The sequence below is a fragment of the Mercenaria mercenaria genome, chromosome 2 (genome assembly GCF_021730395.1).
Source record: "Mercenaria mercenaria strain notata chromosome 2, MADL_Memer_1, whole genome shotgun sequence".
Taxonomy (NCBI): domain Eukaryota; kingdom Metazoa; phylum Mollusca; class Bivalvia; order Venerida; family Veneridae; genus Mercenaria; species Mercenaria mercenaria.
The window spans coordinates 6337034-6350266 of record NC_069362.1 but is presented as its reverse complement, the minus strand read 5'-3'; the positions used below and the strand labels follow the sequence as shown (position 1 = coordinate 6350266).

Here is a 13233-nt window from a genome sequence, read left to right as displayed (position 1 = left end):
CCCGAAGCTATAAACCATATGAAAATACCTCAGAACAGTACCCTATAGTCGTAATGTAGGAAATAGTAATAGAGGTGTAGCAATTTTTGCAATAGGGGTAGAGGTTTTAAACCCCTTTGGGTACTGAATTAAAAATGGGGTCAAAATGGGGCTTTAGTCAATTACTGTAGGAGTGGAAAAGGGCGGTAACAGTGCTAATGCAGCAAGAGGTAGATGTAACCAAAAGGGAAAAGTTTAAAGGGGGGGGGAAATAGAAATAGAAAGAAATAAAAATAGAGGTAGAGGCCGTGACCGATCTAGGAGTAGAGGTAGGGGGAAAAAATTTGGATAGAATAGGGGAAAGCAATAGTCAGAGAGTGGAAATAGTTTATAAAAACTAAGTGATATAGAGGATTGGTTGCTTAGTGTAAGTACTTTTTCCCTACAAAACCCCGGTATTTAAGGTAGGGATGAAAATGCTAGCGGGATAAGGTTTTACATGTGTGATAGTGAAACGGGACTTAGTGAAGAAAAGTCATTTTTTTAGAAAAAACCGTAGATTAATACATAGAGGGGAGTGAACATGGCTGTTTAAGCTAAATAATATTGTTTGTCCGTATTTAAAAGGGTACGTGGGGCGTTGGTTGTAGAAACCCTACCAAGATGTTAAAATTTTGGTAATGAGAGGGAGCTTGAACCTGTTTAGTGTTAGCGTCGCAGAGAAACAGGGCGCAACCCCAAAGTTAAGAAGCAAGTAAAGCTTAAAGTTCCGTCTGATTTTAGATGTTCTAGAGGGGAAATTTCTTAAAAGCAACAGAATGATGCACTTTAGATTTGTGTAGAAAGAAGGCTGGGGAAAGGTACGTTTAAAGCAGTGAGAGGTAAAGGTTCTTTAGGTTTGAGATTAGGTAATTTTTTATATAGAGATTAAACGCCCAAAATTTTAAAAAAAAAATAACATTTGTTTGTCCCTAAATGTCTTAGAAAAAACGTGATGAAAGTTGCACATGATTCTTACTGTAGGCCTTTTTTGTTAAGGAAAATAGTGATGGGGTATTGGGGCGAATTTTACTGGCCAGGAGTAATGGCAGAGGTTAGAAGTATTGTCACCTGTAGTTTTTGTCAACGTACTTACAAAGGGTAAGTAAGTAAAGTTCCCCGTTGGGAAAAAAAAAGCCTTTGATTGATACTCCGTTTAGGAATTGCCGCGATATTTTGGCGATCAAAACCTATGACTGATAGGAAAAAAGGTACTTTTGATTTGGTAGATTATGCTACTAGATATCCAAAAGCTGTAGCACTACCTGTATTGAAACTGAAGTAGCAAGGCATTAGTAGATAGTTAGTAGATTGGGTGCCAGAGGAAATCTTACCGATTGTGGATCCAGTTTACGCCCAACCTTAGGAAAAGTTAGTAGTTTTTGTCTAAGGCAGTTAACTACAACACCGTATCCCCCTATGTGTAATGGTTTATAGAGAATTTTAACGTAGTTTTTCAAATTTTTGAAGGTATGTGTAGTGAGAGCTAGATTTTGGGATGGTATTTAATGCTTGTTGTTTGCTTCCCGGAATTTCCGAAAGAAAGTTGGGATTTTCCCCTTTGAGTTCTTTATGGTGAAAAAACCCCCGGGCCGATAACTGTGCTAAGAGATTTTTGGGTGGAAAGACGGGGAATGATGAGGTTAAAAACCATTACCAGTAGTTATGGATTTGCAAGAAAAGTTGGAGGATACTGTAAGTTAGCTCAGCAACAGTTACAAAAAAGTAGTGCTAGTCAAGAAGTTTTACAAAAAGGAAGGCTAAGATAGGGGGTTTAAGGGAGGTAGTAAGGTTTTGTTTTTTTTCCTACGAAACTAAAAAGTTTTTTGTTTAAATTTGGGAAGGGGCCCCTTTCGTAAGTGAGGGATAAAATGACTGATTAAGGGTAGATTAGACGGAAAATTTAAAACGTTTTTTGCAAACTGCCCCGAAACAGTACTGTGAAAGGTAGGATGAAGAAGTCTAACCAGAAAAAGGGGATTTTAAGTAAGGGGGAGCAGCTATTGAGAGGGGGATCAGAGGATTATAAGATTAGATCCCAATGAAAGTATGATGATTTTTTGGTAGAGTTAAAAAAAGGGTATGTTTTGTGCCTATACGCAGGGACAGAAAAAATACAAAGATGTAGAGGTAAATCCAGATTCCCTGCTTAAAAGGGAAATAGTGATTTGTTTGAAATTTTTTCAGTGCTGACAGATATTCCTGGAAATACAACTTTTTTTAAAAGATATTCAGTTGTCAACTACAGTCCCTAGATAAAGTTTTATCCTTTCCTTTTATTTAAGCCCGTAGGAAAGAGGAAAATAATAAAAAAAGTTGGAGTTGGGGGTAAACGAACCATCAAAGCCCTTTCTTCCCTATTGTCCTCTAAGGAAAAAAGATAACATTTAAAAGGGTTTTGATAGATTTTTTCCATCAACAAAATGCGTTTTCGTGTGAACCCATGCCAAACATGGAGGAGTTTTTCAAGCTATCTAAGATAGATACTTTTCTAAATAGACTTAGCAAAGGTTACTGGCAGGGTTCCCTTTTTTGAAAAAGGGTAAAACCCCTGTGCTTTTTAAACCCCGAAAGGTTTGTTCCAGTTCCGTAAATGCCCTTTTTGGGTTTGTTAACGCACCACACGTTTTTTTAGATGATGCGGAAAGGGTTTTTAAGGACCCAGGGCACTCAGATAGCTTCTGATGATACCGGTGTATGAAAAACATGGGCCAGAAAAATGAATGCCCTACTGAGTTGTTAACCGACTAGAAGGGCTAAGTTAAAAGCAAAACCGACTAAGGTTTTATGGTTTTTAGAAATTGAAAGTTTAGGGCACATGATAGGAATGTTTTAGACCCTTGAACCCGTTCCAAAAAAGGCAGGCTTAAAGGATCCCAAAGCGAAACCAAAAAAAGGCAATAGTTCTTTTTTAGGGTAGTTGGGTTTTTCAAAAGTTTATCCCAAATTTTTTCCGCCATTTTTCTTCGTCCAGATTTGACGAAAAAGGGGCAGCCAAATCTTGTAGAGTGGGGTGAAAGTCAAGAAAAAGGTTTTGCTTTTGAAGGCTAGTTAATGGGTCGCTATTTTGAAGTTGCCAATTTAATCAGATTTTTAAAATTGAGGTAATGCTTCAGATGTAGGTTTAGGCTCAGTATTACTTCGGAAAGTGTGGAAAAAAAAATTTCCTGTAGCGTATGCTAAGAAAATTTTCCCAGGGGCAAAATCTCAGTGATTAAAAAGTTTTCTAGTATGGGGAGTGCTAAATTTCACCGGTATTTGTTCGGTAAAGACTTTTTTTATTAAGACAATCATCAGCCCCTATTTTTTTAAAAAAGCGAAATTAGCAATTTCCCGGCTGATGAATGGGGATTGGCATTACGCCATATAGGTCGTATTAGGCATTCTGGTAAGAAAATTAGGCGCAGATTTTTTGAGTAGTTGGGTTGACAGGTGGCTATATTATTGGTGGGACAATAGTGACAGGTGTGTTTTTTTTTGTTTTTTTTTTCAGATTCATTTTTTTTTTATTTTTAAAAAAAATTATAAATTTTTTTTTAAGGGGGGACGTGTGTCACAAAATTTAATAGGGCCTTATTTTAGCTGTAGGTAAAAGGTATTTCATCTTTTTTTTGTAAATTTTAGTTATTTAGGTAAAAACAGAATTTTACGCATGAAAAAACCTCTCATGTTTTTCGTATTTCTAATTAAATTTTCCATGTAAAAATTTTTAATTCTGTTCAGTAAAAGAAAAATTGTTTTTTTAAACTTTAGTAAATTTGGTTTTTTTCCCAAAACCATATAATGGGGCCCCAAATTTTCAATTTAAATTCGCGCCAAGTAGTTAGATTCCCCCGGGTTACGGAAATCCCCTGGAAACACAAATGTCGATCCCGGCTTTGCCCTGAATCCCCGAAATTTAGTATTTTTTGGGGGGACTTTCCCTTTAAATAGCTGGACTAGTATCCTTGCGCACACCACCCTTTCGACTTTAAGCGAATTATGTCGAATTATTTTTTGCTAGAAATTTAGCTCGATCGAGGTAAGAAATTTTTTTTTTAGATTTTTGTATGATTTTTTTCATTACGATTTTTATTTGGTAAATTTTTGTTCATTCTCAAAATTTTGTAACTTTATTTTCGGAAATTGTTTTAGCTTTGTTTCGGTAGTCAGTGATTTTTAAATTTTTCAGACTTTTGTAAATTATTTGGAAAGAGGGGAAACTAAAATTTTTTTCTTTATAAAGAGTTAAAAATTTTTATGAAATTTTTTAAAATGATAAGTTTTTAAACACTTTTTCAAAAAATTATTCAATTTTTTGTTTTAGGAACCCACACTGCACGTATTGTTTTTAAACTCCCCATTGGAAGTCTATCCATGTATGTATATATTATTGTAATATGAAATTGTGTGACATCATTGATAATACAATGTCCGTTTTGTTTATGGCATTAGATATTTTATGGATGCCAACTATCAAAATAACGTTTGATTTACATTGATTTTTTAAATTTTTGTTGTAAATAAGGCTCAGTTTAAAATTCCATTACTTAATGTTTCTCATATACTTTTCTATCTTTTTATTTCTTTAACTTTAGTCTTTTTAAATAAGTAATTTTTTAAAATGGAGTAATAATTTAGATTTTAATCATGTGACTTTGAACTTTAGCACATATGTTTTGTATAAGTCACGTATTTTTATGGGGCCTACGGGGGTTTTGGTGTACCCAAAGGAGCATTTTATGCCCTGATTTATTTGTTTTGCTATGGTGCTTACCATTTTTTTATTTTTTGCTTCTTCCGCCGCGTTTTCCTGGTGATTCATAACCCCGGGAAATACAAGCCAGGTTCACTTGTCTTTACTCGCCTGGATGTGATATCCCAGCGCAGGCTTTCGTCCCTGGTTGTGCCGTAAACCCCAAGACGTGTTTTTTTTTTCCTCTGAAAAGTCAGCCAGGATGCAATCACCTACCACCCTGGGACCAACCGGAATAACGTATTCCGGTTTAAAGGGACTGAATTTTGAAAACTAATTTTGTTGTGCTCTTAAAGTTCACAATTCATTAAAACCTGTGTCACGCAGATTTGAATGGAAGTAAAAAGAACTTTTTATCTAGAGATAGAAAATTTTTTTTTTCTTTTGAAATCAGTTTTTTTTCTTTTCAATCTATTCATTGTTAATAATCATTTTGTAAATAATTTTTTAAATATTTTAAAGGGTGTTGATTTGTTTGATGGTTCTGTCGCCGGTTTTGGGCCTTTCCCGTCAATATCTTTCAGTGTTTAAGGTAACATTTCAGCTTTTTTAAGACGTTATTTTTGGTTATTTAACTTGCAATATTTTCCCGGCCGTATTGATTTCATCTTTACTTCCTGTTTATATCTAAGTGGTCAAAAGTTAAACATATACAAGGGCCATTCCAACATTAATGACATTGATGTTTGGATATGGTACATAGTCTGTGCAGGGACTTCAATGTTGTCATGATCATCTGGAGACCGCGAAGGCCAGTCCTTGGACGGATTTCTTTTGTATTTTCGTTTAACAGAGTTTTTGTCACTATAAAACTTTACAGTGTACGGTGTAGGAATCTGTACAACAGTACCTCTTTTGAGTTAAAGTAAATGAAATATAAATCTGTTTTACACACAGATCATTTTGCAGTTACTCTTCTACGGTCACCGTTTCGCAGCCACTGTCAACGCGACGGTGTAGCTCATAAAAGTATATCATGGTCTCATCTCTTGTTAGGAGCTATGACATTCTGTGATTATCTAAATCTTATACCTTTTTGCATCGTTTCTTTAAACTATTTGATGGTATTGTCCTTTTGCTCCTCGGGTAAGATGAGAAGCACCGATCGGGCACCAACCTTTTTTAAACCCAAGTGCTTTGTGACAATCTCGTGGATATGCCAAAAATCAAAGTTGCTATCTCGGACACTGTGTACCTAGCGTCTATAATACTCAGTCGTTTTACTGCAGGAATGTTCTTTGACGTCACTCTCTAATGTTTTTGCCTGCCAGGACGGGCCCTGTCTTAAAGGATACCTGAACATTTTCTAATTTACGCACTTCCTGTAAACAGCTCTTTCTGATACTATGAAGTATGCAGTAAATTGAATATCTGCCTTTCAGTTTTTTCTATAGAACGCTCTTATTTCAGATTTTTTGTCCGCTTTTCATAGTTACATGTATTTTGATAAGTCCACATGACTACGCCTGATACAAAACTAAATATCTCAAAAACGGTACGATAGTTTTCAGATTATAAAGGAGACATTCAGAGTCATTCATGCATCATCATTGTAAAACAAACGTCTACTTAAGCGCGCGAGTGTCACTATTTTAACCCTCGCAGACAATGAGGATGAAACGAAGAAATGAAAGAACCGCCTTGAAACAACGGTCAGTGGTCAAATTCCAATCCCATTTATAAACTTTTTTGACGCAGTATTTTTATCTGGTTTATTTTGCATTCCGTTTCCACAACCCTTTATACTTAACTTTTCGCCTGACATTTTATATTATTTATTGTGTTTTTTGTCTATTTATATTGAAGAGGAATGCAAATCAAATTGTTCCACAACATCTGTTACCATTTCGAACGTCTATGTCGTCTAAAAGCATTATTTTTATATATATTATTCAAATATAGACAGAATTATTGTTCACACGTAATAGTTTGGTGTGATATCATACTATTTTTGCCATTAAGTGAGGTTTATAAATCCTCAAATTGACCAAACGTTAGAGGCAACAATTATTATATCATTTATCATTAAATCAAACAAATAAAAAGCTCAAAAGCTGTTCCAAAAAGAGCAGTTCGTATACAAACATTTAATCGTTTGTTTTTTCCCAGTGTTTAGGCCTTAAAATTCTGTACGACGGCATCACGTCAAATTGCTATGACATCAATGCTGGCATACAACTCGAGGTTTAATAAAACTAACAACTCTGATACTACAATTTCTATTCTAAATTTACATCTCTTTACTTACGACAATTTTATACATATACCTAATTCTCGTTATTCCGTGGTTTCTCGTTAATTCCGTGGCTCTCGAAAATACGCTCGTGCCGCTGCCGCGCGTGTCCGAAGTCCATGCAAGTTTCTCGGAAACGTAAACAAAGATTTGTCAGCATCCGAAAAGCGCAATAAACAGGTTAGTATAGCTTATTTACTTAAAATATGTAGTAATGCACGAATATAAACATGCATTTTCCCGAAAAACACTTATATTTCTACATTTGCACTATTAATCTTGCGATATTTGTCAAAATTTCATGCAGCCGAGTGCAGCAGCAGCCATGATGAAGGTCACGTGACATAAGCTTCGCCCGGAGTTGTCTACCGCAGCTATAGTTATTGCAAAAAAAATACGTTACATCAACGTCCTTCGTCCAATTAAATTCCAATTAGCAATGATCTGTTGCATGTGTGCTGCAACTGTCTAAAAGTGATTGCCTGTGATGTTTATGATAATGAATAAAAAGTATTATTATTACATAGACCTATATTAGAGTTTCTTCTTCTTTTTTACCTTTTCTCTTGTCCATGTTTAGACCTTTTTAGTATAGTCTTACAGTCTTAAGATGCTCTATTTGCCAGTCAGATGTTGAATTTTGTTGGTTTTTTTTAGAGAAAGCCAAAAAAGATTGAAAAGAAATATAGAAAATATGCTGCTGAGAGCATGCTGAAGGCCTATGATGCTGTGAGAGAGAAGGGTGTACCTGTGCAACGGGCAGCACTGCAATATGGCGTTCCTGAGCAAACTTTACGAGACAGGGTTAAGGGTATAGTTAATCCTTTAAGCTTCAAACAAGGTACAGAGACAGTTTTTACTCACGAAGAAGAACTCACCTTGGTAGAACATATTGAAACAATGGCTGAGCTGGGTTATGGTATTACAAATGTTCAGCTCCAGCATATTGCTGGTGAACTGGCATACGATCTCGGCAAAAAAGGTAACAATAAGCCAATCAGTAACAACTGGTTATATGCATTCAAGAAAAGATGGGAGCATAGACTTGCTTCTTTAAAGCCACAAAAGCTAGATAGTAACAGAGCCCGTTCCACTACACCTGAAGTACTGCAGAACTATTATACAAACCTTAAGCAAGTATATGACAAATATGAACTCCATGATAAGCCTCAAAATATTTACAATGATGATGAAACTGGTTTGCAGCCTGAACACCGGCCACCAAATGTTATTGCACCTATCAACAGTAAACCCCAGGCCATTACTTCACCGAGATCTACCACAACTACATTAATTGGATGTTCAAATGCCATTGGAAATTCTCTCCCACCTTTCTTTGTATTTAAAGGCAAACGTTATAACCCAGATCTGATGAAAGGAGCAAACCCTGGTGCAAAATATGAAATGTCAGAAACTGGATGGTCAAACTCCAATATTTTCAGGAAGTATGTACAACATCACTTCTATCCTCATGTGAAAGGTCAGGCATCAGGTAATGAACATGTCCTTTTGATATATGATGGCCATGGTTCCCTTATTAACCAAACATTGATTACATAGGCCAAGGAACATAATATCATATTATTTGTTTTGCCCGCACATGCTTCGCATCTCCTCCAGCCACTGGACGTTTCCATCTTTGGTCCGTTCAAGTCTCAGTACTATACTGAATGTGCAATTTATATGAGTACACATATTGGCAAAACTATAACGCGGTACGACATGTGTCAGATAGCTTGCAAAGCTTATCTAAAAGCAATGACCCCACTCAATATTATGTCAGGGCTCAGAAAAACTGGAATCTTCCCCTTTGGACCAACAGAAGTTCCCTTAGAAAAGCTCCTGCCCTGTGAAGGCTTCAAGGAAGAAAGACCCGTGGCAAAGGCCAAAGCAATCAAGTCCGGGAAAGAGGCAGTTGAAGAGTTCCTCAAACTGAAAGTGGAAAAACATGTAGTAGATGATGTAAAATGTAAAACATGTGACTGTGACTGTGCCTTGAAGAAAAAAGTATCAAAAACTCCAAAACCAAAGCCTGGTGGTAGAGCAATAACAGAAGACAGCTACATAACTGAAATTACAGAGTATGAGATAGAAAAAACACAGTCTGAGCACCCTAGAAAGAGAATTACAGATGAAACTAATTCAACATCAAGCAAAAAACTAAAAACTAACAAAACTCAATCCAAAATTTACAAGTCAGCACAAGAACCACAATCCCCAAAACCATCAACAAGTGGTTTGAACCTAAATACAAAGGCTTTATCAGCTGAAGATGGTGATGATTCTTATGGATCCGACACTGACGAGGAGATAGCAGAGCAGGACTTGTGCTGCGTATGTAAAGGAATGTCACCACCCAACTTGAAAGACTTACCTTTTTTGAAGATTGTTAACTGGGCTATGTGCGACAAGTGTGGTCACTGGGTCCATTTAGCCCTGTGTACTTCAGTGCATGTTGTCAGGAGATATAGTACTTTTCTATGCCCCCACTGTGTGCAGTAGGTAACTGAACTTGTGCAAAAGAAACTTTGTAAATATGTTTTAAAAATGTTCCAGTTTAGAGGTTTAAATGATTCATAACTTTTAAAGTTTACTTTGTTTTTTTGTATAGAAATGTGAAAGAAAACACTTTTCAGTGCAAAGGAAAAAAGGGTGGTATAAAAAAACTTTTATCTAAAATACAAACATGCAGACCGATTGTGACAAAATTGCAGCAACACATAAAGCAGTCCCCTAACTAAATGCTGAACAGTGTAATTTGGCAAGGTACCCTTCACCATAGAGACCATTAGTCAGCCAATCAGAGCCACGGATTCAACGAGAAGCTGCCAGCTGATCCAGATCAATGTAGGCTAACATACATGAGGTGAGATTTTTCATTTTCTGTTATATCTTGTTGATTTTTTGACTTAGCATGTTTATATTGAAAGGCTGCAGCTACTTTTTGTTTAAAAACAACATGTGAATACCAAACATCAAACGCGCATGCGCAGTTTTGCCGGTTAAGAGCCGCGGAATTAAGAGAACACAGCATACCTAATTAATGACCAGAGGGATGATTTTAATTTTAGTATTGTAAATTTCTCCCCATTTGGATGGGGATCTATCCAGGCTACATCTTATGGGATATATATTTCTCAGTTAATTCAGTTTGCAAGAGCGTGTAATCATGTTGAGGACTTCAATGAAAGTAATCAATATATTACAAATAACCTCCTTCAACAGGGCTACGGTATTATAAATTATGTAAATACTTTGCTAAATTTTACTATCGTAATTCAGATTTGATTTTAAAATACAATAGCAGTTTAAAGACACTTCTGCGAGAAGGTATCTCTAAAGCCAATTTTATGGGTATGTGGTTTACAAACTTCGTAAGATTTTGGGTCATGACAATGTTCCAGTTGTATTTTAAATTAGTAAAGTCATTAAACGTTTTATTAAATCAGGTTATGACCCAACTGTTTTGAGACACACCGCATGTTTGGTGTTCAGCCCTTGTACGGTTGACGCTACGCTCTCCTGACGAAACAGGTGGAGGACTCTATGATAGGTTGTTCTTAAATCCGACCAGGACTGAGCTATTTTGATTTCTTGTCTTCTGGCTTGGTTCGTCGCGTCCTTAAGGGTGTTTCCCTTGTTGCTCTGTCTTCTGCAAAGGCATTGGGTACATGTTTTTTAGGTTCTTAAGGATTGCTTCTATGTATATATACACGAGGAGTTTTGTGTTTTACATTACATGCATTCTGATGCCTTTGCGTATGTTAGGGTTTCACCCAGCGGGGATAACTTTTAATTACACTGGCCTGTGACTTCGGAACATGGTGGTGGTAAGAGTGAAGTAGGTGCACCATAAAGCGGTTTAAGCTGCCTTGGTGGTTTTGCCACTGACCGTTCAAAGGCGGTGCCACACTGTGTTCCTTTATTTGTTTGTTTTGTCCTTGTGTGTTTACTGTGTGTTGGTCGTGTGTGCGTCTGCATGCTGGGTTTACGTTTGAGGAGTCTGTGTTTGTTAGAACGTGGCTTTCCCTGTTAGATTTTCATTCTTGTTTTTATACTATGCCTTTGTTTTTATACTCTGCCTTTGAGTCAGTACGACTTTTATGTACGTTAAGGTCAATGGAAAGGACTATAAATATAGATATAATAATGAATAGCTATAGTGAAACTATATGCATACTATGAATAGTTGAGAATATTTGTAACTAGCAATGTTCAGGAACATTTCCAAATTACTTCAGATATTTCTAGTTACAACTGCTTACGTTTCTAACTTTACATGCTTTGCATTTCTCATCAAATCAACTGTTCTTGTCTGACACAAATTTCACTATAGAAAATTGTTCGGCAAGTAAGTTGACATCTAAATCAGTAAAACAGTGAGATGAATGTCGTTTGGCACTTTTTCTGTATTACATATAGCTAAACATTTCGAATCTATTGAATATCTTAAATATATAAATGTTATATATAAACTGAAACTAAAAAAAGATATGCCCGCCCACTTAGCTCAGTAGGTAGAGCGTTGGTTTACGGATCGCAGGGTCGTAAGTTCGATCCTCGGGCAGGGCGTATGTTCTCCGTGACTATTTGATAAACGACATTCTGTCTGAAATCCTCTACCTCTGATTCATGTGGGGAAGTTGGCAGTTACTTGCGCAGAACAGGTTTGTACTGGTACAGAATCCAGGAACAAGGGTTAGGTTAACTGCCAGCCGTTACATGACTGAAATACTGTTGAAAAATGGCGTTAAAACCTAAACATAAAAAAAAGATATATACACTGTCTTATATAAAATGTCATCTCGTGTTTAGATTTCATATGACATAATAACAACTAATCTCATATTGCAATTGCATAACTTATATAAAAATACGAAATGTGTAGCTTGTTAAATATAGTTTTCAAATCATATAGACATTTTTATAATTCCTTAAACGCTTTTAGGCAATAATTATCGCCAGTTAAGGAAATATTTAGCAACATAGGCGTTAAAATATCTATTGTACTCTTTCCATGTTCACGCAAATTATAAATATCATTGGCAATTCATTGTATGTTACCCAAAGCTTAATATTAGTTTGAGCGTCATATCATTGGTAATTCATTGTATGTTACTCAAAGCTGTATAGTTGGAGCGTCATATCATTGACAATTCATTGTATATTACTCAAAGTTTAATATTTTGAGCGTCAGTACGAATGCATGGAATTCCTCTTTTATCAGGTTAAGCCAGTCCTAATTCTGATGTTTTCTAAATTCGTCATATGTAGCAAAATATGGCGCTGTCGCTTGTGTTAACGTTCAAATGAGCATATTGAAAACTTTATTTTGTTTTTAAGCTCATGTACTAGAAGCCAGATAATTTCTCCACATATTGTTGCAAATGATGTTTTAACTTCCGAGAGGGTATGGTACCAGTTGGATTGAATGTTTTCGGATAAAAGAATATTATACATTTGTTGCCAAAAGAGACTATTATTGAATTTCCTTCGCTGGCTTTACATTCACATCTGTCAAGTATCAGTCAATCAAACCACTTTTTACGCACAGCGTGATAAAATAATACAGTGTTACTATTACAAAACTGAATCTAAAGGTTATCGGCTTTAATCAAAAGAGGATTAGATTCAGCATCAGTATCAGATTTTCCTTCTTTAGACTAAATTAGAAATAGCAACACGTTATGAGAGTCTGCAATAGAAAATGTTTTCTGTAAGCTCTTGAAGATGATACTTTAGCCACTGAAATATTTATACATAGAACTTTACAAATATGTTTTAACGATGACTTCAGAATACGTTTAGTTGGTTATTCAAAAAAAAGTTAGAAAGAAGATAATGTAACAACTACAAGAGCACCGCCTTGCGGATGCAGACGATCATCTGAATTTTTTTGTCTCTGTATAATAGAAATATTGTCCAAAAGTGGCCATAATTTTTGCAAAAAGCAGGATGGAGTTATGTTTCCTGCTGTACAGAGTCAGCTTATGATGGTAAACAAGTGTTGCAAGTTTAAAAGCAATAGCTTTACTAATTTAGGAGAAAAGCTGGCCTAAACACAAAACTTAACCAAAAAATCTAATCTTATTTTCTAAGTCCAAAAAGGGCCATAATTCTTGCAAAAAGCAGGGTGGAGTTATATTTCTTGCTGTACATAGTCAGCTATTATTGGTGAATAAGATTTGCAAGTTTTAAAGCAATAGCTTTGATAGTTTAGGAGAAAAGCTGACCTAAACATATAACT

The 13233-nt window shown here is 35.8% G+C and overlaps 1 protein-coding gene across 1 annotated transcript; it reads left to right on the top strand.

The window, feature by feature from the left end:
• Nucleotides 1-1027: 1027 nt before the first annotated feature.
• On the top strand, nucleotides 1028-8546 carry LOC128548529 (jerky protein homolog-like). The gene is made up of 2 exons (XM_053523646.1): nucleotides 1028-1072; nucleotides 7644-8546. The coding sequence occupies exons 1-2, from the start codon at nucleotides 1028-1030 to the stop codon at nucleotides 8544-8546; spliced, it is 948 nt and encodes a 315-aa protein (XP_053379621.1).
• The last annotated feature ends 4687 nt before the right edge of the window (nucleotides 8547-13233 follow it).

Coding starts and splice junctions, on each gene's coding strand:
- LOC128548529 (XM_053523646.1), top strand. CDS start 1,028: ATGGGGTATTGGGGCGAATTTTACTGGCCAGGAGTAATGGCAGAG. Junction 1,073..7,643: donor GGCCAGGAGTAATGGCAGAG/GTTAGAAGTATT, acceptor GGTTTTTTTTAG/AGAAAGCCAAAAAAGATTGA.